Source organism: Trichosurus vulpecula, chromosome 4 (genome assembly GCF_011100635.1).
Source record: "Trichosurus vulpecula isolate mTriVul1 chromosome 4, mTriVul1.pri, whole genome shotgun sequence".
Lineage (NCBI taxonomy): Eukaryota > Metazoa > Chordata > Mammalia > Diprotodontia > Phalangeridae > Trichosurus > Trichosurus vulpecula.
Genome location: NC_050576.1, coordinates 196,346,110 through 196,367,710, shown reverse-complemented (window position 1 = coordinate 196,367,710; position 21,601 = coordinate 196,346,110). Strand labels below are relative to the sequence as shown.

At 45.5% G+C, this 21,601-nt stretch overlaps 2 protein-coding genes across 2 annotated transcripts in view; one reads left to right on the top strand and one right to left on the bottom strand.

Annotated features, from left to right (window-relative positions):
* The first annotated feature begins 317 nt into the window (after positions 1 to 317).
* Positions 318 to 8,874, top strand: LOC118847429 (cytochrome b561). Its single transcript, XM_036755890.1, has 6 exons — positions 318 to 406; positions 950 to 1,167; positions 4,568 to 4,666; positions 4,979 to 5,082; positions 5,571 to 5,728; positions 5,988 to 8,874. Exons 2-6 carry the CDS (start codon positions 963 to 965, stop codon positions 6,178 to 6,180), a joined length of 759 nt encoding a protein of 252 aa, XP_036611785.1. The 5' UTR covers positions 318 to 406; positions 950 to 962; the 3' UTR covers positions 6,181 to 8,874.
* Positions 8,875 to 12,528: 3,654 nt separating this feature from the next.
* The window catches only part of TANC2 (tetratricopeptide repeat, ankyrin repeat and coiled-coil containing 2), a 352,115-nt gene continuing 343,042 nt past the window's right edge, over positions 12,529 to 21,601 (bottom strand). Inside the window, exons 23-24 of the mRNA XM_036755887.1 lie at positions 21,418 to 21,518; positions 12,529 to 20,317 (exon numbers count right to left, since the gene is read on the bottom strand). Of these exons, the coding sequence (XP_036611782.1) occupies positions 18,379 to 20,317; positions 21,418 to 21,518 (2,040 nt within the window). The 3' untranslated portion in view covers positions 12,529 to 18,378. The remainder of the gene's footprint in view (positions 20,318 to 21,417; positions 21,519 to 21,601) is intronic.

Genomic DNA, 21,601 nt, shown 5'->3' with positions numbered 1-21,601 from the left:
ACTGTCTTCCTCAGTTTTCTCATCTGTCAGATGGGGATGATAATAGCATCTATCTTCCAGGATTGTTATGAAGATCAAATGATACAATATAAAGTACCCTGCAAATCTTGAAGCATGTATACGTACTAGCTATTGTTTATGTTTCACCTCTTGCCCTGACTGTTTCAGTGATCTTGAAGTCTGAACCTGTTTCCTCATCTGTAAACTGAGGGTAATAAAGAATCACCAACTCCTAAAGAGCTGGAAGAGACCCTCAGAAGGTACCGGGTCTAATCTGTGCTGAGCAGTAACAACAGTGTACGTTTACATGGCGCTTTAACGTTTGCAGAGCATCTTGCCTCGCCTCTGCCTTGTGAGGAGGATCATTCCCATTTTATTTCCATATTTCCACTTCCAGTTGAGAAGAGTGAGTCTCAGAGAATGTTACTTGTTTATTGCCAAGTGTGTTGCAGCTGGCGAGTGATGGAGGTCACATTCGCCTCTGGTCTCTGCACTCCAGATGTCAGTACTGTCTACTACACTGGCCTTTCAGGGGGAATAATACTTGTAGGAATAAGCATTCTCGATAGGTTCGTGGTGGGCACCTCCATCCGGGTATGATGTAACTCAGAGGCGGAAGCAATGATGTGATTATAGTGGAGAGGTTCAGGACCTTGTTTTGAATCTCGTTCTGCCGATAATTTCCTGTCTAACCTTGGGCTAATCCTCTAACCTCCCTGGGCCTCAGTTTCCTCAGTCTATAAGATAAAGGGGGTTGGAGTAGATGATCTTTATGGTCCCTTTCAGTTCTTGGAGCTGAGGAACTCCTTTAAGTGGCAGAGAATGAGAGTGGACCTTTCTTAGAGAATAGAAGCTCTGGGAGGCCGTGGTAGTGGGAAGGAAGCTGGGAAACTGGATCTGTCTCGACATTGGGAGCTGCCTTTCTGAGTTCTTTACCTTTTGGTTGCAGTGTAAACCCCAGGATGGAGGCCACTGGAGGCATGGTGTCCACTCCCAAAGCCCTGCCCTACTTTGTGGCTCTGTCCCAGATTCTGGGCCTGACTGTGGTGGCTATGACCGGAGCATGGCTTGGCCTCTACCGTGGTGGCCTTGCCTGGGAGGGTGCTCTTCAGTTCAACGTGCATCCACTCTGCATGGTCATAGGCATGGTCTTCTTGCAGGGAGATGGTGAGTCCTGGCTGGGTAAAGCTAGGTGGGAGGCAGCATAAACTAACCCACTGATTTCCGTGGGGGTAAGCATCACTGTCACCTGAGCCTAGGGAAGAACCATTCCCTTTCTGCCTGTAGTTTCTGGGCATATCAGAGAATTACTTGGGAAAATACCTTCTGTTTTGGGGAGTGGCAAGGGGGTTGGCTCCAGGAGACCTTGCCACTTCAAGAGAGACATACTCCCTTTGTAGGAGGCTCAAGTCACCCAGAATTAGGACAGTCCAGCTTGGGACTGAGGAATATTAGAAACCAAAACCGGGAGGGGAAGCTTTGTCCCTGAGTACAGACCCCAGGTACAATTATTTTCTGAAGTGGATGTGGTACCGTAATCTCCTTTATGATAAGTAGTAAAGGTAGATGTTTGATAGGAAGGTTTGCAGGATGACGGCTGTCAGTTGAGGCTGTCTTACTCAATAGTTCACTTATTTGGAGGTAAAGACAAGGAGATGGATCCTGCTGGAAGAACTGGTCCCATAAAGAGAGAAGGCTCTCGAGATGACATTTAGAGCTGAAAGGTGGCAGAACAAAACAGGATTGTTTCCCTGTGGGGTTAAAAGCTGCAATGTTTATTCTCTCTCCCACCTGCATATCAGGCTGTAGTCTGTTTGCTTGGATAAATGAGAGCTGATAGTAGCTAGTTTCCTTCACTGGGGCCTGGGAAATTAATTCAGAGTTGCTGCTGGTCACAGGCACTATTTTACAGGAGTCATGATAAGCTGAATTCTAAAGGGACTAGGTAGCTTGGAATACTTTAGGTACCTCCAAAATCCCGTTATCAGATCATAACCCCCTGTTATTCTGCCTTATCTCTCCTAAATCTCGTTATTACAGGACTTTGAGTTCTTCCATCCCCCAGGACTCTTTCAGGCTTTGCTCTGACTTCATTTCCCTGCCTTCCCCATTTTAGCTGTCTCCTACTCTCCGATCCGTCACCCCACCACACTGATCCTTATTCCCTGACAGATCCCAACCCTGTATCATTTCTGTCATCCACCTCCTCTGCTCCTACTCAGAAGCTGCTGAACTGAGCTCTAGGGAATTGCTCTGTGGAGCCAATTGGCTTTGCCACTGAGGAGGTAAATTATGGGAGTCATAAAAACATTGGGCTTTGGCAAATGACGAGCAGCAGTAAGACAAAGGGTTCAAGAGTAGAGGACAGGGCAGAATTGGTTTACTTGAGGCTGGGAAGGGAGGATTTCCTTTAATCTGAAATGGGCCTTCACCTCAGCAAGATAATCCTTTTTTGTTGTGGTTCAGTCATGTCCACCTCTTTGTGACCCCATGGGCCATACTGGCTGGCGCAGATGATCTTTATGGTCCAGGTGCCAGGCCCTTCTATCCTTCACTATCTCTCAAACTCTTTTCAAGTTTATGTTTGTTTTCACGATGCTCTCTGTTCATCTCATCCTTTGCTGTCCCCTGCTCCTTTTGCCTTCAGTCTTTCCCAACATTAAGGTCTTTTCCAGTAAGTCTCATCTATCGCCTCATTATGTGGCCAAAGTACTTAAGCTTCAGCTTCACTATTTGACCTTTCAGTGAATAGCCTTCACTAATTTGACCTCCTTGCTGCCCAAGGGACTCTCAAAAGTCTTCTTCCTAATTGATTTTCTCTCTTCAAATACTGTGTCCTGCCTGCTCCTTCAATCCACCAGAGCTATACCCAGGGATGGACATACCCTGAATCTCGCCATTGTATGGGTGCTCTACTTCCTTAGTCAAAAACTCTAATATTTCTCTATCTGGCTGTGACTTCCCCTCATTCTGTGTCTCTCTGTGTCTCATCTCTCCTAAACCTATTCTTTGCTCTCAATGGGAGCTCCATTCCCTTCATCCCTCAGTGCTTTTTCAGGCCTTTATGCCTACTCTGACTGTGCTTTCCTCCCTTCCCAGTCTCACTTGGACTATTGCAATAAATGCCTAATTGATTTCCCTTCCTCGGGTCTCTCCCCTTTCCAATCCATCCTCCACGTAGCTGTCAGAGTGAATTTCCTAAAGCATGAGTTTGATTATATTATACTTCGACTCAATAAATTCTGGCAGCTCCCTGTGGCCTCTACCATCAAATAGAGACTCCTCTGTTTGGCATTTAAAGCCCTTCACAACCTGGCTCCAGACTACCTGTCCTGCCTAATTACTCAGCTCCTGTACGTGATGGTTCAGCTAAATTGGCCTTCTCTTTGTTCCTCCCATGTAGCATGCCATCTTTCATCTTTGTGCCTTTCTACTGGCCCTGCTCCAAGCCTGGGCTGTGCCTCCCTCCTTATCTCTTCCTCTTAGAATCCCATTTCCCTTAAAACTCACTTTGGCCACTTTGTTCCACAGGAAGCCTTCCTTCCTCCAGCTGCTAGACTGCCCCCTCCCCCACCCCTCTGCCTTTTACCTTGTATTTTAGAAATATATCATCCTTTATGTGTGCGATGCCCAGATAGAAAGTAAGGTCCTTGAGAATGGGGACTGTTTTATTTTTGACTCTGGAAGCTTAGCAGTGCATAACAGAGTGGTGGGTACTTAATAAATGCTTATAGATTGATGCTTTTTCCTAACCCTTCTTCCCCACCTCCCTTATGGATCCTGGATACAGTTCCCCAGGGCCACAGGCTTAGAAATAAAATTTAGAAAAATATGGGATCTAAGGATACAGATGTCAGAATAGTCAAAGGCACCATCTGACTGGGGCCAAGTGTGGAATCATTTTCTGTGCTAACAGTAAAATTAAGGACTGTCTCATTCATAGTCAACATTGGTGGGCAAAGGAGATCAACAGGTATGGTCAGTATTTGGCTAAGTTGGGGATTAAAGGGGTGTGTGTGTACACACACACACACACACACATATTTATATATATATATATATATATATATATATATATATATATATATATATAATATGTATATATATGTAGGGAACAGTGGATATTTTAATCCCTTTTGGGGGGCTATTGCCTGTGGAGGATAAGTAGATGTTAGGACTCATGACTACATCTGAAGAGAAAGAGAAAGTGGGGAGCATCTCCTTCCCTTTTTTTGTTAGGGGCAGAGGAAAGGGTGGAAGAAGTAAACAGCTGGCAGATTCCTGTATCTGAAAGCCAAAGAGATTTCTGAATGATTTCTGGCTTGGGTCTGATTCTTCTGTTGGTTTTATCTGCTATACTGGGAGAAAATGACAAGTACTCAAAGCCACTGCACACTTTTCTTCTGTTTGGGGGAGGTTCTAGGCTTAGTTGCTAGGCAGAAGGCCCCACAAATGTTTCATTAGGTGGGTGGGTAAAGGGAGAGGAAAGAATCCCCAGTGTGTGGTAGAAGGGTGGGTAGCAGGAAGCTCATTGGTGTACTTTGCCCCTTTTCTCATTCCTCACAAGCACTGCTAGTTTACCGGGTCTTCAGGAATGAGGCCAAGCGCACCACAAAGATCCTGCATGGGCTGCTGCACATCTTCGCCCTTATCATCGCTTTGGTTGGTGAGTCCCCTGACGTTTCCTTTCCCTCCGAGGGATGTTGACTAGTTTCTAGATCTGAAGTGGTAGACACTTCCTAAGGTGCAGTTAGGCAAACTACCTACTCTGGAAGCAGATTTTTACCTCAGTGCCAGTACCCTAAGGATACAGCTTATTACTCTTAACATATTTGGGAAAGGTGGGGGCAGGACTGGGAATAAAGTGAGGTCTAAATGGCCACATTTGACCCCTGGGATTATCTCCTTCCCCTTTTTCTCACTCTCCCCTAAAAAAACGCCTAACCTTTTATTCTTATGTCCTCCAACTTCTTTCCAGGACTAGTGGCTGTGTTTGAATATCACAAGAAAATGAACTACTCTGATTTGTATAGTCTGCATAGTTGGTGTGGGCTTCTCATCTTTATCCTATATTTCATGCAGGTGAGTCCCTCTCTGTTGTTTCTGCCTCTCTGCCTCACGAATAAGCCCGGAGGGATTTGAGAGTAGCTGACTGGGGAGGGCATGAGAGATGGTAAAACACCAGTCCGACAGGTTACAGAACAGCCAAGGTGCTGTGAAGGGCTGCACTTGGCTCCAAAGGCATTATTCCCCAGGAGACTGCCTTGGGGACATGTGGAAGGAGATGGGGGATGCTACCTCGCAGCTATGGGGCCCCTTCCAATTGGCCAGCCAAGGTCATGGTCGGTCCCAGGCTTAGGCTTTATGGAGCTTTGAGTATGATTGTGACTGAGGTGAACCTTGAGCATTTGGGGACATAGATCCCTTTCCCTTCATGTTGTCTACAGTCTTCCGAGATGGGCTTAGCATTGTCCTCTAACAATATCAAACTAGGCTGCACAAATGACCCAGAAGGCAAGCAGGGAATTCCTTTCTTTGTCTAACTTGGACACTGTCTACATTTCTTCCAGTGGCTAATGGGCTTCAGCTTCTTCCTGTTCCCTGGAGCATCATTTTCTCTTCGAAACCAGTATCGCCCGCAGCATATCTTCTTTGGGGCCACCCTCTTCCTCCTTTCTGTGGGCACAACCCTGCTGGGTATCAAGGAGGCACTGATATTTGGGCTTCAGTGAGTGACCGTTGACTGCTGATAGAGAAGGGCCCCCTGCTGTCCTGAGTGGATTCCTTACACTCTCGTCTTTCATGGGAAGCAGCATCATCTCTGTTGGTTTAGTTAGCTGCCTTCCCATCAGGGTTGGACAATGCTGCAGCTTGGGTCCACTGGTTTCAAGCCTGGGTTGGGATAACTGGTTTTGGTATTAATCTGATCTTGGTTGTGGGCATGTGTGTGGTGAAAATCCCTTCTTCCTTGTCTCTCTACTCTGCAGGAACAAGTACAGCATGTTCCACCCCGAGGGCATCTTGGCCAACATATTGGGCCTGCTGCTGATCTGCTTTGCCGTAGTTGTGCTCTATATCCTGACTAGAGAGGGCTGGAGCCGGCCGCCCCGGGCTGAGGAGCAAGCACTCTCCATGGACTTCAAGACGCTGACAGAAGGGGACAGCCCCAGCTCTCAGTGATGGTTGTAGCTAGCCATGATGGGGTGGGAAATGGGTAGTGGTGGGAAACCTCTTCAGTTCCATGTGGGTGTTGGAACATGTCTTTTTATTCCCTCCTCCCCATTGTGGTCATCCTGCTATCCCTTTGAGAAATCACAGAATACCACTGAAGCTATTCCTGGGCAGTAGCAGGATCCTAAGGTAAAGGTGCCCCAGAATTGACAACGGGCATTAGTCAGTGGCATAGTCTGAATGCTGCCCTGGTTGTTGGAGGCTTAGCCTCTCTCTCCCAGCCTTCCCCTTGTCTTTTTGCTTTCCATCTCTATACCTCACCTCTTGGCAAAATTAGTAGCATGCTGGCCTTGTGGAGCTCTTCCTACCCTCAGGAGCTGGCCCAGGAGCAGGGGAGAGAGGATGAAGGATTCTTAAAGAGACTTATCAGTCAGAAAGGAGGCTCAGCATTCAGGTGCTTAATTAACCAGGTCTTTTAGAGCTGAAAGGGAAACACCATTATTTTATAGACGAGGAAAGTTAAGAAAGTGATGCCTGAAAGTCATCTAATTATAGCTGGTGTGCCATTGGCTCTTCTGGTGGCTTTAAAGCAATGCTTCTAAAGCTTTTTGGTCTTAACACCCCATTACTCTCTTAAAAATGGCGTAAGACCCCCCTAAAGAGCTTTTGTTTATGTGGGTCATAACTGTGATATTTACTATATTAGAAATTAAAATGCCTTGCTATTACAAAAATACCTCATGACATTTGACCTCGTAGACAACCTGAAACGATCTCAGGCACCACTGAGGTCCCTGGACCACAGTTTGAGAAGCAGTGCTCTAAAGTATGCAGATATTTTCAAGAAAAGTCCCCTGTTAGGGAACTGGGGCCCTGGGTTCTGATTTCCTTGGCTAGGAAGCCTGACTTTGGGAGAAGCTGTAGAGCTTTGTATTGCTAAGATAGAGGTTGGTTAGAGATGCTGGGCCTAGCATTGAGGACTACAAAGAGAGAGGGCATCTGGTGGCTGGAGCATGGGGAAAAGCACCAGGGGCCTCAGGTATTCATAATTAGGCACTGAAGCCCATTCTCTGGGCTTACACCAAAGTCAAACCAAACATTCCGCTATTCCAGACAAAGCATCAGTCTTTGGCAGCGGAGAAACAATTAAGATCACATGGAAAACCTATTTGTTCTCAGGGCCAAGGTATGGCCTTGAGACTCTTGTTCCTTTTTGTGCTACCCACCCCCCAGGACTGCTGTGGTGATGGGCAGGTGTCGTTATGTATTTTTAAGCACCATTGAGGTCTTAAAGTATAGCTTTTTCTTCTTAAAAAAGATAGGTCTAGTAGGGTGTGGGTTACTGGTTTTAGGAATGTTTGCTCACATGCTGTGTAGGATAGGTTTTCTTGCAGCCTGCCTGAGTCTGGCCTTGGAAGGTGGTAGAGGCCTTTTCCTCTCCACTGGCCTGGATCTTATGAGTCCTGGGCACTGGGGAAGAGGCTGGCTGTTTGCCAAATAAGCTTGACACTGCCCTAGAAAGGGAGACTGGGGTTACAAACCCCTAGATCTTGAATGAAAGGCTCCGGTTGTTAGAGAACGTGAGGTCTGGTACTGCTTCATTCACCCTGTGAGCAAAGCTCCTGCCAAGGTGGTATTGGAGCTGGCTTGGCTTCTGCCACAGGGTCAGACAGCTTCTCTGTCTTCTAGGAAGCAGGAGGGACAAAGTCAAAATCGTATTAGTCTTTTAAGAGTGTGAGCCCCCAGGTTTTAAATCTGGTGTTCCACTCTAAAGCGTGTTGTGCTGTAATCTGAATCACTGTTTGGCCCAGGTCCAAAAATAGCATGATTAGAGCATGAGTCTTGGACTTGGCAAATAGGTCCCCTTCACTCCCAGACCTTTTTTCTCTTTGCCTCTAGTTTGAACAACACAGCACAATGTGTGGATGCTTGTTTTACTCTTGACGAGTCTTTGAGGCGGATGAACTTGGGCACTTGGTTTAATGAAGAAATAGTCTCCAGCAGCAGTGCAGGTAGTGTTTCCTTTAAGAGAGGCCGCTCATTGTGAAGCTGGCTGTGCTCCTCTAAGTTCAGATTTCCATTAAAAAGGAAATCTTTTCCATAGGCCCGGGGTGTGGGTAGGAATGCTTTCTTTCTCAAATAAATGAGTCACTCCTCCCGGCTGACAGCTGTTATGTCTTTCCTCTCCCCCAGTCCTATAGCCGGGGTTGCATGTGAGCTCCTCCCTGGGGGGGCAGGGGGGCGCTCTTCTTTTCTTTCTTTAGGCCCTCGCCTGGTCTTTGTTTCCTATGTGATAGTAATCCCTGAATTGGATTGAAATGCCACAGTCAGGTACTGTGCCTGCCTAGGTTCTGCACTCACCTGGCACACTTGAACACCTAATTTCTGTATGGAATTACATCTTAGACAAATTGCCAAAATGTAATTATATGATCACTTTAAACAGAATGACGATTCATAGGAAAAATGGAGCTAAGTTATATTTTTCTCCCAAAGTTACTTTAAAGGAGCTTGATTTTAGGTCAGTCAGGAGGCTCTCCAAGTCAAAAAATTCTAGGGTAATTCTTACAGGAAACATTTGTCTCCACCTCCCTCCCTCCCCTCCTCCACCCCAACCCTATTATTTGGCTAGTAGTCAGTCTTCTGTGAAATATGTTTGTGTTGGTGTCGAAAACAGATGATTCAATAAATGTCTGCAGCAAATCTATTGCCTATTTTCTTCAATTTACTACAGCCGTAAGGGAGCCATTGTTTATAGGCCCACAGTAGACATGAAATCAATGCCATGGGGATAAGAGAAATAAAGTTTTGGGAACGTAAGTAAAACGAGCAGTGCTGTTTGTCATGATATCAGGAACTGAGGTGACCCACCAGGTTGCCTGATCTTCTTCCCCCTTCTACCCAATTTGTGACTGAAGGTAGTAGTACAGCAGCTCCCCTTGAATAAGGATTGTGGCTTTCTGGAAGTCTAGTTAGAATGTCTCACGGGTGTGGGTTCTGCAAGATGCAGGTATTGGTATTGGCAGGTAAGGGTATTGGCAAGTTTTCCGCAGTGTTCAGACTACGTTTTCCTTCGGGTGATCACAGTGATGAGAGGTAACTGTTTGACCACACTTCACTTTTTGAGGTGGATGGCATTCCTGAGCACGTGGCAGTAAAACGAATTTAATAGGGAGTTTCCAATTTTAAAGATACCTGCAGTGAATCCTTTTGTAACATGATCGTCTCTGCTCTATCTGGTTTCAAAATTGGACTTTTCAGGGGTATTCTCTTCTGGTATTTGCCAGGCAGGGTACACCTATATGAAGTAATATTAGAAAGGGCTTTCCTTAGTGGCATTCTCCATGGATCCTTTTTCTTCCTTCTAAATGAGAGGCCACCCTCCAGGACTTAGGGGCACTGAAAGGGTGGACCAGACAATTTCTTTAGCTCACTATAGTTCTGAAACTATGAAATCTAAAGGGCAATGGGATCATTAAACTTTGTTGCTCCTCTGGTTTTTTTTTTACTCCCTGTCTCTCAGACCTTTTGGAGGGACTTTTTTCCCCCACGTGTTTTTGATCTCATCTCCTACACAACTCTAGGCCTTTAGGTATTTGCCCTCATCAGCCTGTGCCTAATTAACATCCATTATGTTTGAGTGCATCGAGCCTCAAGTGGTATTACCTTACCTTCAATACCTCGAGGCCCCCATTTCCAATGCTAGCTTTCTCTCCTCTCCTTGATTTAATGCTAGCTTTCTCTAGGTGTATGAAAATAAATTATTTTTAAACTACATCTAATTTAACTTTTTTTTTTAAACAATTGGCCTTTAAATCTGCTTCCTTTGCCTTCTGGATTCATTTATCTTCCCCAGGCTCCCCTCTCATTTTTTAAAACCTCCATCAGGAATTTCAAAGGATCATCTGATCATATGCCTCTTGGCCAGGAGGCAGCACCAGATGTTCCATGAAGCAATTAGTATAATAATATTAACTCTCATTTATGTAACATTTTAAAGCTTACAAAGTCCTTTCCTCGCAGTAACCTTGAGAAAGATACATAGTACAAGTGTCATTCCCGTTGTACAGGTGAGGGTTCTGGGCTTCTGACAGGTTAGATGATCTGCCCAGGGGGCACAAAGCTAGTTAAGTGTGGGAGCTAGGATTTGAATTAAAAGGCCCGTACTCTCTGCCACCCTGTGACAGTTCCCACTCCTGGTGGGATTCTACCTCCCCTGTGCTTATTTGTCTCCTCCCCACTCCTTTGCATTTGCCCCCTTGCTCACTTGTCAGTGGAACCCAGGAACATTGTTTAGATCTACTATTAACCAAGAGGTTGCTGATTATTCAGAATGTTAGAGCTGAAAGCAACCTTGGACATTCTCTAGCCCAGTGGGGGGAACTCAAAGTGTGGATTCAGTCAAAGGGCCGAGGGACCTAGAGGGCCACTTGTGGCCTCGAGGCCGCAGGATCCCCACCCTTGCTCTGGTCCAACCTTTGCAGATGAAAAACTGAGGCCCAGAGAAAGGGCAAGTGATTAAGGTTGTCCCGGAACTCAGTTGCCTTCCTGTGTGTCTCTTTCACAAGAGACTGGTAGTGTCTCTTAATGGCAGATTGCCACTTTCTGTGACTGGGATCATCTTTTTCATTTAACAGTTGAAAGAAGATCAGGCTGTTGGAAGCCTTGCGTTCAAGTCCTCATTTCCTAGCTGTATGACTATAGGTGAACTTAAGTCTTTCTGAGCCTCAGTTTCTCTGTTATGAAGTTATTGTAAGACAAATCACACTATAAGCCTTAAGGTACTATTCAAATCCTAGTTATTGTTCTTAGGAAAAGAACCTAATGGGGGAGACTGTCCAATATTGCACTGTCTGCCTCTTTCTCAGTTCAAGTTGGAGAACTTTAAAATGCTGACTCTATAAGGAGGTAGCAGTCAGCTTGAGGGCCTTTGGGACAGCTACCTCTTCAGGAACAGGGGCAGCTCCTTTTAGGAATCACCACTTTTCTTCCTCCCTCCAAACAAGGCATTTCTTAAGGCCTCTGGGAATCTTTCATTTGCTTATCCATTTTTCTTTTATTGAAATAGCTACTAGTCTTTAGATTCTGCAGCCCTCTGCTACAAGACTGCCTCACTCCCATCCCTGTGTGGATGTTTCTTGCTGTCCTGTCTTGGATGGATTGGCATGCCCTGAATCTATGTACTTTAGGATGTTCCTGTTACTCCTGGTTTCATTTGTTCAGGGGAAATGGGTGTGGCTACACCAGCACCAGTGTTTCTTTAGCACGATCAGACGTCATTCCTTTCCCAGTTCTTTAGTAGACAAAGAGTAAGCAGTTAAGCAGGAAAACCAGCAGAGCCAGGGACTTTTTCCTGGGACTGATTGGTGTCAGTTTCAAGCCATTTCAGCAATTCCTTCAACAACTTTGCATGCAAAACTAATGTAACTTCCCACAGTCACCCCCTGTGGTGCCAGAAAGGAAGCTAGAGGTGGATTTTTTTTTTCAAGCTGAAAATAACTATTATTTGCTAAGGTAACAAAATGAGGCCCAATTGCCAGTGGGCATGCATATACATTTGCTCAATTCGGCCCCTGACTTGATAGCCTGGTAAGAGCTCAGACTCCAAATCTAACAAGAGTGATGGCAGCTGAACTCTACAGGACGACTCAGGTAGGTTGACAGGGTAATTTTAGTTTTATAGTATTTGAATCACAGAGTTAGAAAGGACCTGAGAGCTTTGGTGTAATGACACTGTTTAGAGTCAGAAAAGCTAGGTTCAAATTCTGGCTCTACTGCTTAAAGATGTGCAGAAATTAACCCATTGCATGTCCTTTAGTAGACGAAAAGCAAGCAGCATGACTTGGACCATCAAATAACCTCGTTGAGGGTTAGTTTCCTTCTCTGTGTAATGAAGGGGTTTGAATTAGATATCTCTGAGACCTCTTGTAGCTCTAAGACCCATGATCTCATTTTTTGGAGGAAGAAACCAAGACCCAGAGAAAACCATCCAAAGTGGCTTGCCCAAGGCCATTTTTGGGGAGGAAATAATGAGGATTATTTAGGGCTGTAGTTCTTTGACCTTAGTCTTGGGGAAGAATCCATGTAGCCTTTCCCACCTCAGGTAGCCACCCTCTCTAGGTTGGTAGAGGTGTGTTCCTATGCACCCTCCTATATCTAGCCTCGGATTCCATAGGCCAAGGAGCAAGTCTCTCCCTTTCTTGGGCTGTGCTAAGAGGCTTTCTTAATCCTGTGGACAATAGACAAAGGGTAATCTGCCATGATCTCTGGTCCCATTGCTCACAGTTGAGAAGTAGCTGTGGCCAGAGTATCCGGAGAAGCACCCGACTGCCAGGGGAAAGCACCAGGCCAGCCACGTTTTTCCAAGTGTTAACCATTTATAAATAAGTACATTTGCTTTCATACATACAATTCATTGTACAGATGACAACCTGTATACATGGGGCAGGGAAATGCATTCGTTTGAACTTTTCACATCTATCTCACACAGCTCACATGTACAGACAATAAAACTGCTCAAGCAAGTACAGCAAAGGAAAACATCATCTTTCCTTATACACAGGGCCGGGGGAGGGCGGGCAAGGGAGTTGGAGGCCTCTGGTGGGCATGGGGTGTTCCCGCTGCACGAGTTCACAACTGTGTGGTGTTCAATATATCGGTATAGAGAACGAACATGCATTGGATAATATGCTGTACAGAGAAAGTCCTTTACATCAGAATTATAGAAAAGCTAAAGGGAAACTAAGTGCATTAAAGCTCTTTCCAGCAAGTATCTTGAAAGGACAGCAAAGAGGAAGAAGAATCAAAACTGTTAGTACAAATTACTTTTTAAATGTATAGACTGTACATATTTGTACTAATTAAAATCGTCTTGGATTTGAAGGAGACAGAACAGAGACAGAGATGCTATGCTAGCATGGAAAGGAGGCTGAACTCCAGAATGACACCTGCCCTGAGCCTGGCAAGGAACTGGCCTCATTCAAGGAGAATTAGCCAAAGGAAGAGAAACAGGAAGTGTCATGGGATTTCCAAAATAATCCCTGAATGGAGTGTGGAGCTAGAGTCAGTGTGAGTTGGTGCACAATAAGACAGTTAAACTCCAGTAATGAGTTATCCATATTAAACCCTCTGCCTGGCCCTGGGGGGATGGGGTATACAAGAGAAAGGAGGGTTGAGTCCCCCCATCCAGATTTTTTGGGCCAGTGATTATTATTAGAAGCAAAAAAAAGCCACCTAGCAGCAGCTATAGAAAGAAACTAGGCACCTGGTCCATTTCCTTTGCACTGACTCAGAACCTCTGAGAAGTGAAATGATGACCTGTGGCTGGATATGTTCAGCTCACCTGGCAGATTGGTCCATTTAAATGCCAGAGATATGTCAAGAAGAAATGAGATGGTTATGGATGGGTGAGGAAACATGAAAGTAACACTTGATTTTTGGTGTCCAATTATTCATTCATTTGGTATTGACTTTCCTAGCTCTGACTGTGGTCAGTCCACCCAGGTTGTGTCCTGGCAGGCAGTAGCCAAAAGCATCTCAGGGTGGTTCAGCTGCTTTGAGGAGCTGGACACCGAAATGAAGGTTACCAACACTTCAGCCCTTAGTGGTTTATGTTACAAAACAAGTCAATGAAAAACTCAGTGATTATTCAAGTAGCTCCGCACAGAGGCTCCACTGTCCCCATTTGTGCTTTGTCCAAACCCACTGCCAGTCTCCTTTCCTTGGGAGCGTCCAGAGCTGAATTCAAGGCATTGCATGGTGAAGGTCTCCATGACATGTCTCCTAGGTAGCTCTTAGCCCTAAGCCCTTATTTAAATGTCGTTGGTCTCGGTAGATGAACCGTCTGGAACTCTTAGAAGAGAGAAGCTGTGCCGCCTGGTATGTGAGTAACAGATGAGAAAGGCCCTTAGTGCCGACCGCAGCAGGCTGTGCTCTCGCTCTCCAGGAAGCTTCTTGAGGACAGGGCTGGGAAGCTCCAAGAGTGTAGGAAGTCAGGGAACAGAACTGGCAAACTGGGCAGGGGCAGCTGGGCACTTGGGACTTCAGCAGAAAACTGGCCACAGGTATGAAGTGCATTCTGCACAAGTTCCAATGGGGCAGTTGGTTTCAACAAAGGCATTTTTTTTTTTACAGTAAAAAAATAACAGCTAACCTTTGAACTAAAAACCACCCATGTGTGACAGCCTGCAAAGAAGGCTGGAGACTTAGTGCAGGGAGAAGCCACCAGCTGCAGTTAAAGTTTTCCATTGATCTCCTGGAACAGGGGAACTACCCAGGGATGCTCCCTCTCCCAACTCCAGGCTTCTCTTCTACAGTAGGTTCCAGTTTTCAAAGCATGCTTGCTACTCCAAGGTTAGCACAGCTAAGGAGTACATTCTCCTTCCCCCTTACCCCCCTCCTCATGCCCTGCTCTTTCCTATGTTGGACTCCCTTTTGGAGCTAGCTGGCCCCAGCTCGGCCCTGGCAGGAGTCCCAAGGCTTCTCTCATCCACTGCTGGGATCTGCTCTGTCTGTTCCTTAGGGTAGTTCTAAAGGGGGCATAGCTTCCTTTACTGCCAGAGAGGGCTCTGGTGCAGAGCCAGGGTGACACCTAGTGGTTAAATACAGTAAAACGCAAATGACATCCATAGTTACTGGGGTTCATAGATTCTGAGGAAAAATAATCTTTCGTTCAATCAACAAACGTTTATTAAGTGCCTGCTCTGTGCTAGGCACTGGGCTACAGTATTAAATTAGATACTGGTTACTTGCTCTAATGGATACATCTCTGAAATATAAAAATATGAAAAATTTAAGGGGGAAGTTCACAAACTCCCATCTGGTCTGTGAACTGAGACAACCTTCCCCAAGTTGTTCTTAAAACGTGAGGAAAAGGCATCTAGAAATTTGGTCTAACTCAATAACAAACTCTGAAGATTTGGACAGCGACTTAGGGGGTACCACATGTGGTTCTAAGGAGTGGAGTTTTCCTGAGCCATCTGTTGGAAGTTAAACACATCTAAAAAGAGGAACAAGAAGAGGGTTTGTGCTCTATTAACATGGTTCTTCAATAATAATAGCGCACTTCTGCAACCCAGACAAGATACAACGACAGCAAATACAAAATGGTCTCCATTTTGTCCATGCCAAATTTTCATGATACACAGGTTTTTTTACTTTGTAAATAAATACTAATTTTCAATTGCTAATGTGTGCCTTACTGATCCAGTAAATAAAGTAACCATGTCTCAGGAGTCCCTAAGAAAATTGCTGGAAAAACACTTTAAAATCACTGCAAATATTCTGTATTTAAAAATTACTTAATCTTTTGATGTTTATATACAAGTTATTTCTTGTGCTATAAATGTTACGATCCATTGCTTGATTTCTTTCCTCTTTTTCTTTGTTTTTCTTGAAAAATACACTAAAAGACAGGAGTGGTTCTGCTATTTTCTAATGAAGACACTACTCACGCTTAAATATCCAATATTTATCATAGTAACAAATTCAAACAGTAAAGTGCACCCATTTACAGACATAATGTGATGGTAACCCATTAGTGCAAGAATCCTGGGCAAAGAGAACATATTTTTGGTGAGAAACCTACAAGCTGCAGTTAAGTCACCACTTCCTCTATTCTTGGGTGGCATGAATGTGGGAGCTGGTGGGCTAGGCTTGAAGCAAAGGAGAGAGGGGGGTGTGTGGAACTTTGCAGTTTCATCTTAAAATTGTATTTGAAAATACCTTTCCTAACCTGAAGTAGGGCATTGATTCACAAAGTGCTGCTGGGGGCCATGTCTTAAATACAGTACTGGGATCATTGAATGGCAGTGAAGTAGCAAAGCAGGGCACGGGCAGTCCGTTTGTAAGAGAACCAAGCTTCTCTTTCCCAGAAGAGGGTCCAATTGGCTATTTTTTTTCCCAAGCTCATAGACAACCAGTGCCCAGTGGGGGTGCTCACTTTCTTGGATGGAAAAAAAAGGTATGGGCTGAGGTGGGCAACTTTTAAGTTTTCCAACCAAGAGAGCACAAAAAGCATAGAGGGCAATGGGTCTCTTGTTTCTTATGGAAAACTGGAAGAGGAAGGGTCCTGGGATAGAAATGGTATCAGTGGAGTGTTTGAATTACAAAAAAACCAGCACATCTGTCTAGGTAGGTGTCTTTGTGCGGTGCAGACAGGACTCATCATGCTCCTGAGGAGGCAGGGGACAATACTGAGTCTGAAGAGACTGAAATCTTTTCTTAAGAACAGAAGCTTCTCATTGAGAGAAAATAGACAGAAACCCCTGTTCCACCAACAGAGAAAGGGTGGGATGGAAAGAGTCCAACAGAACTGATCCCTGACCAAAACAAAAACTCTAGCCCGGTGGCTCAAGCCAAATGAGAAAGTTCTAAGTTGCATTTTTTTTTAATTAAAAAGGAAGAAAAAAGTAGAAACAGATGCCTGCCCTCATCCAGTTAAGTAGATGTTTTCACAAATATCTGAGATAGAGAAATGGATCCCCTGGAGCACAGGTTCCCTTAGTTTGTTTTCTAAACAGCCAAACTGGCATCATCCTGGCCTGTTCCAAGGTCTACATCCTTTTGTTTGGCAGAAGCTAAGGTAGTTGAGAAATGTCACCAAATCAATCCTCCATGCTTCTTTTTAACCCCTTTCCAGAGGAATAACCTTGCCTACTGCCAAAAGGTCTGGTCACACCTGGAATCTGGTACAGGGAGTAGTTCATCCTAGAGCCCTTTACTCGTGAAAGCAAGGCTGACTTTTAACAGTGTAGGTCCAATTCACGTTTAACTCAAGTCTTTGGTTTCTAACATGCTACAATTGTTGGTGCCCTTGCCATCCATCCATCCATTATCCATAGTGACTCAAAAAGCAGGTTAACAAGTGGTATCCACAAAAAATGGAAAATGTACAGAGGATGGCTGGAGTCAGAAACCCTACTGTTATTTCCACATGTGTCCGCCCCCTCAGGACTGGAAAAGAGGTCTGAGAGTTGACATTCTCTATTATCTTCATCCTGAATCAATGTTGGGTACAGCTGGTTTTCAAACTAAAAACAACCACATATCCTTAAAAAAGGAAAACAAAAACCCATTCCTGAAAGTAGATGAGACTCGGGGAATCAAACCAGGCAGTGAATGCCAAAGACAGCTTTAGGAGACAGAAGAGTGAGTGCCACTCTGGGAAATAGCCTTAAAGTGTCCACTTCTGCCTCTTTCCTTAAGGAAGTGGTCTTCTTGCTACAGTATATTGGCTTTTAGGAGAGGATTCAGCTTCAGGTGAAGTGGCGGGCTAAATAAACATACTTGTTTACCCTCCAATGTAAAAAAAAATTGCTGAGGGAGATAATGCTGCATGATGCTAGGATCCAGAGGAAGTTTCCTCAAGATGGTAGTTTTCTATAAGCCCTTCTGGTAACTCGCATCAGCCTCATTTTTGTTCATCTAGATATGCATAAAGAAATCTTCAAGACCCATCCAATTTCCTTGAGTGACTGAAATAGTCAAAGAGTTGCCTAGTCTTTAATTAAAGAAACAAACAAACTTGGAAAATCAATTTGGTGGCATTTCAAACCTAGCCTCTTGGGGTTTTAACCAAATTGTCAGCCTAATTTTACTTCCTTCTCTACCCCCACCCCAAAATATGAACACCAGAGGTAATCAGAATGACATTCTAGATCTCATTACTAAAGGAAGCTTGTTATTAAGATCCATCAGGGCAGAGAAGTAGCTCTTCCTTGGGGAAGGAGACAGTCAGAGCAGGAATGCACAGGCTGGCTGTTTGGAGAACACTGGATAAGAATGCAGAGGCAAAAAGGGCAGCACTCTCTTTTGAAAATTCCTAGAGGAAAATTAACAAGAACATCTCTTTGAAAAAAAAGGAGAGACAGTTACACAATAACACTAGGTGATCTGAAATCGATTGTCTATTTGAAAAAGCTGAGCAGTGTGTCTGATCTCCCTGGGCTAAACCACACTGTACAAAAAATCTCCTAGTTGGCAGCTGAAGAGAGAGGGCACACAGCTGGGGTATGGACAAGAGAAACTACAATCCTGGCTTGTTGGAGGCCAGCTTCCCAATTGGCTGCATGCAAATGATTTCAGCATGTGTCTCTGAACACCACACAGAAATTACATGAGAAATTAAGCCAGAGAACTACCCCAAATGTGGAAACCAAGCCTGGAAATGTGTGCTGAAAACATGGATCTCACTCCAACAAATGTCTTTTAAACATTAGACTCCACAAATGGTCTCTTTGGTTTGATTGGGGATGTCTGCCCTTGTCGAGAGTCCCTGGACAACTGCCTGTACAGGTTGTCCTGATATGCCTGAGCAACAGGCAGTGTCCTGGCCACCTTCACATCAGGATATGAGGCAGCTTGGCTGACTCTCTCCAAGAGGTCTCCGCGGGACCCATTAGCCAGCATCCCATGGGGGCTATAATAGTCATCCTCCAGCAAATGGCCATTCTGTGCATTGTTGGTTTTGTTATAAAAGGCAATGTTGCTGATTGAAGACGGTGGACTGAAGGACTCAGGCTGAGGCAGATTTCCCGGAGATGTGGGGCTGATGACAGTATCCACTGATGAAACCGCCCAGGTCCGATTCTGCTGGTGGAGGTGGGGGTACTGTTGAGTCCGGGCTGTTTTATCTATGATCCCCATGAATGGTGTGGTCCTGGACCGAGCTGGCTCACTAGGGTAGCCTCCCTGAGTGGGAGACACTGGAGACAGCTCATCACATGACCTGTCATATGCCGGCTTCAGTGGGATCTCCATTTGCTGAATTGAGGAGGATGGGCGGAAGGTAGGAGTCAGGTTGGAGGTGGATGATATGCTATTGCTAGAAGGAGAGAATCGGAGGCCTACACTTTGGGAGTGCAGCAGAGGCCTAGGAGTTGGTGGGTGGGATTTGATTTCATTAGGGTTGACTGTAATGGGTCTTCTGATTAAGTGTGAGACATCAGGGGAGCCAAGCTGGCTGGAAGAGCGCTCTAGATCCAGTTTGGAGTGACAAACTGGATAGTAGGAGGCTGACTGGCTGCGCCCAATCTGAGGTGTCTGACTGTACCTCACGCCCCCTCGGTAAGCTGAGGAAGGTCTTTGCGGAAGATCTTCTTTGGTCAGCCCTCCATGTTGGCAGATGGCACCTGCACTAAGGCTGGCCTGAACGTGTTGCACAGGTCTCCCATCACCTACAATCCCCCCAATCGACCCTTGGTAGACCAACCGACTCTGACTCACTCCCATTTCTCCCTGTGAAGACTGGTATTTACTGGCCATTGAATGAGCCACTTGGCCATAAGTGCCAGTGGGGATAACCGTGCTGGAATGAACTGCTGAGCTAGGCTGGTTGCTTCTCACAATCTGGGCCTTGGCAGGCTGCAGTCTAAGCCCTTGCTGGGGAACCGCCACAGGAAGCTGGGGCATCTGGTATGGCCTCTGAGCCATTTTGGACAAAGGAGACTTTGGTCTTCCAGGAAGCTGACTAACATTAGTTTCTTGCTGGTATCTCACAGGAGATCCAGACTGGGATCTATAGACACTCATGCTTTCAGCTGGAGGGCTAGCCCGGTACTGAGGGCCTCTTCGGAGAGGTGATGGGGGAGGACTTGGATATTCTTTCCCCTGCCCCGCCACAGGAGGGGGGCTGAAGCGGTAAGCTCCACCCTGATGAGCTGGGGAAGTATGTGGAGGACTAGGCCTGTAATGAGAGTTCTGGTGTGTTGGAGAGAGAGCAGGAGATGTGGACTGGTAGCTTTGCCTAGTGGGAGAACCTACAGAACTATTAGACCGGAAATCAAAAACCTGATGCGAGCCGAGTGGTGAGCCAGAGATATACGTCGATTCTCTATGGGCAGGAGAGGAGGGGGGACTCTGGATGATGGGGAGCCCCTGAGTGGGCCGAGCTTCCGTCTGCAAACCAATGGAAACATTCTCGACATCCTGCTCCAGGTACTCCTCTTCAAAGATGTCTTGTACAGAATACAGATCTTCTTGCTGGGGGTCAGGCTCAGCTTCTGTGGGTAATTGCTGCTGCTGCTGCTGCTGCTGCTGCATCTGTCTACACTCTTCTTCTACTCTCATCAGTAGCCGCTGGATCTCACGGTTGTTTGGACACAGCTTGATGGCCTCATTCAGGTCCTCCAATGCTGCTGAAAACTGCCTGCTTGACAAAGTGACAAACATGGGAACCGGAGTTATTCTGGATCAATAGGTCATATCAAGCACTCAGAACATATCTTAGAGGCCTGTGGGCTCTCTTGGGGGTTACTTTGCAAGGGCAACCCTTCTGGCCTTTGTTTGGTTTAGTTCGATTTACAAGGAAGAGACCAGCTGGGTGAGAATAAATCCCAGACCTGTTGGCCTCCAAATTCCTGGAGGAAGATAAAGAAATGTTTTCACCACATTAACGCAGCAAGGTCCTACAGGAAGATTTTCTTGATGTATGATATACACCAAGTACAAGACACTTCCAAGATCGTGTGGAGAGAGGACAGGGATGGAGGTATCGCTGACTGTAATCCTATTAAGTAGCATAGAAACTACCATATTTAAAACTCATGCTAATCTATAAGAAAATATCCCTTAGATTTTCAATATTTTGGGTCAAATTTTCTGTTAAGAACCAAGGAAGAAAAACCCACCCTTTCTGTGTACCCCCTGGTAGCCTTTGCCCTCTGTTGTGGCAAAACTAAGGTGAATCACACACAGGGTCCAGAGCTGGCCTGAGCTGTGAGGCACAAAAAAGGAAATGAACCCCAGAAGCAATGTTTCCACCTTCTCTGTAAAGACTGCAAGGAAAAGGGGGTATTGGCCAATTGTGAAAGAAAATTAGCATTCTATTTTCCTGGCAAGAGTGGGAATCTAAGACAATCAGCACAGGTGTTGTCTCTTATCTCATATGAGAGTTTGGCTGTCAAGGCCAAGTCTCTCCTGGTGGGCCCTGAGTCTTCAGTTCTCTTTCCCTATGACAGCCTGAAGGGAGACGGGGTATTGGTGATCTACACTGCAATAATGTGGGATGGTGACAAGGAGCCAGAGGCAGGAAGTCCCAGGCTCAGAATCCTTGTGCTTTCCCTAAGCCCCATCTACCCAGGGACCCAATTGCTGCAGCTGAGCACATCAAGTGCTATTTTCCTCGGTTCTTCTTGTTCTACCCCTAGCACCAAGGCCAAACCCTTCAGCCTGTGTGTGTGCTAAAAGGGAGGGGAAGAGGGAAGGACCATGCTGTCTCTTTTGATCTCATTCCCCTTCCATTCTCACCTGCTGCTCCGTTTTGCCCTTGCTCTTGCATAGTAAGCTTCGTAAGATTTCGGTTTCAGCTCCAGAGCTTTAGTAGCAAATTCCTCTGCCATTCCAAAATCCTGTTATCACAACAGACGCACACACAAGTCTCTTTAGAGATGTGGACAATAAGCAATTTGGGAATAAAAAAAAATCACATGCA

Bases quoted from the DNA above. Each gene is read 5' to 3' on its own strand.
- LOC118847429 (XM_036755890.1), top strand. From the start codon at position 963: ATGGAGGCCACTGGAGGCATGGTGTCCACTCCCAAAGCCCTGCCCTAC. The intron at 4,667-4,978 runs GTGAGTCCCCTG...ACTTCTTTCCAG, and splicing joins CCTTATCATCGCTTTGGTTG to GACTAGTGGCTGTGTTTGAA. The intron at 5,083-5,570 runs GTGAGTCCCTCT...CATTTCTTCCAG, and splicing joins TTATCCTATATTTCATGCAG to TGGCTAATGGGCTTCAGCTT.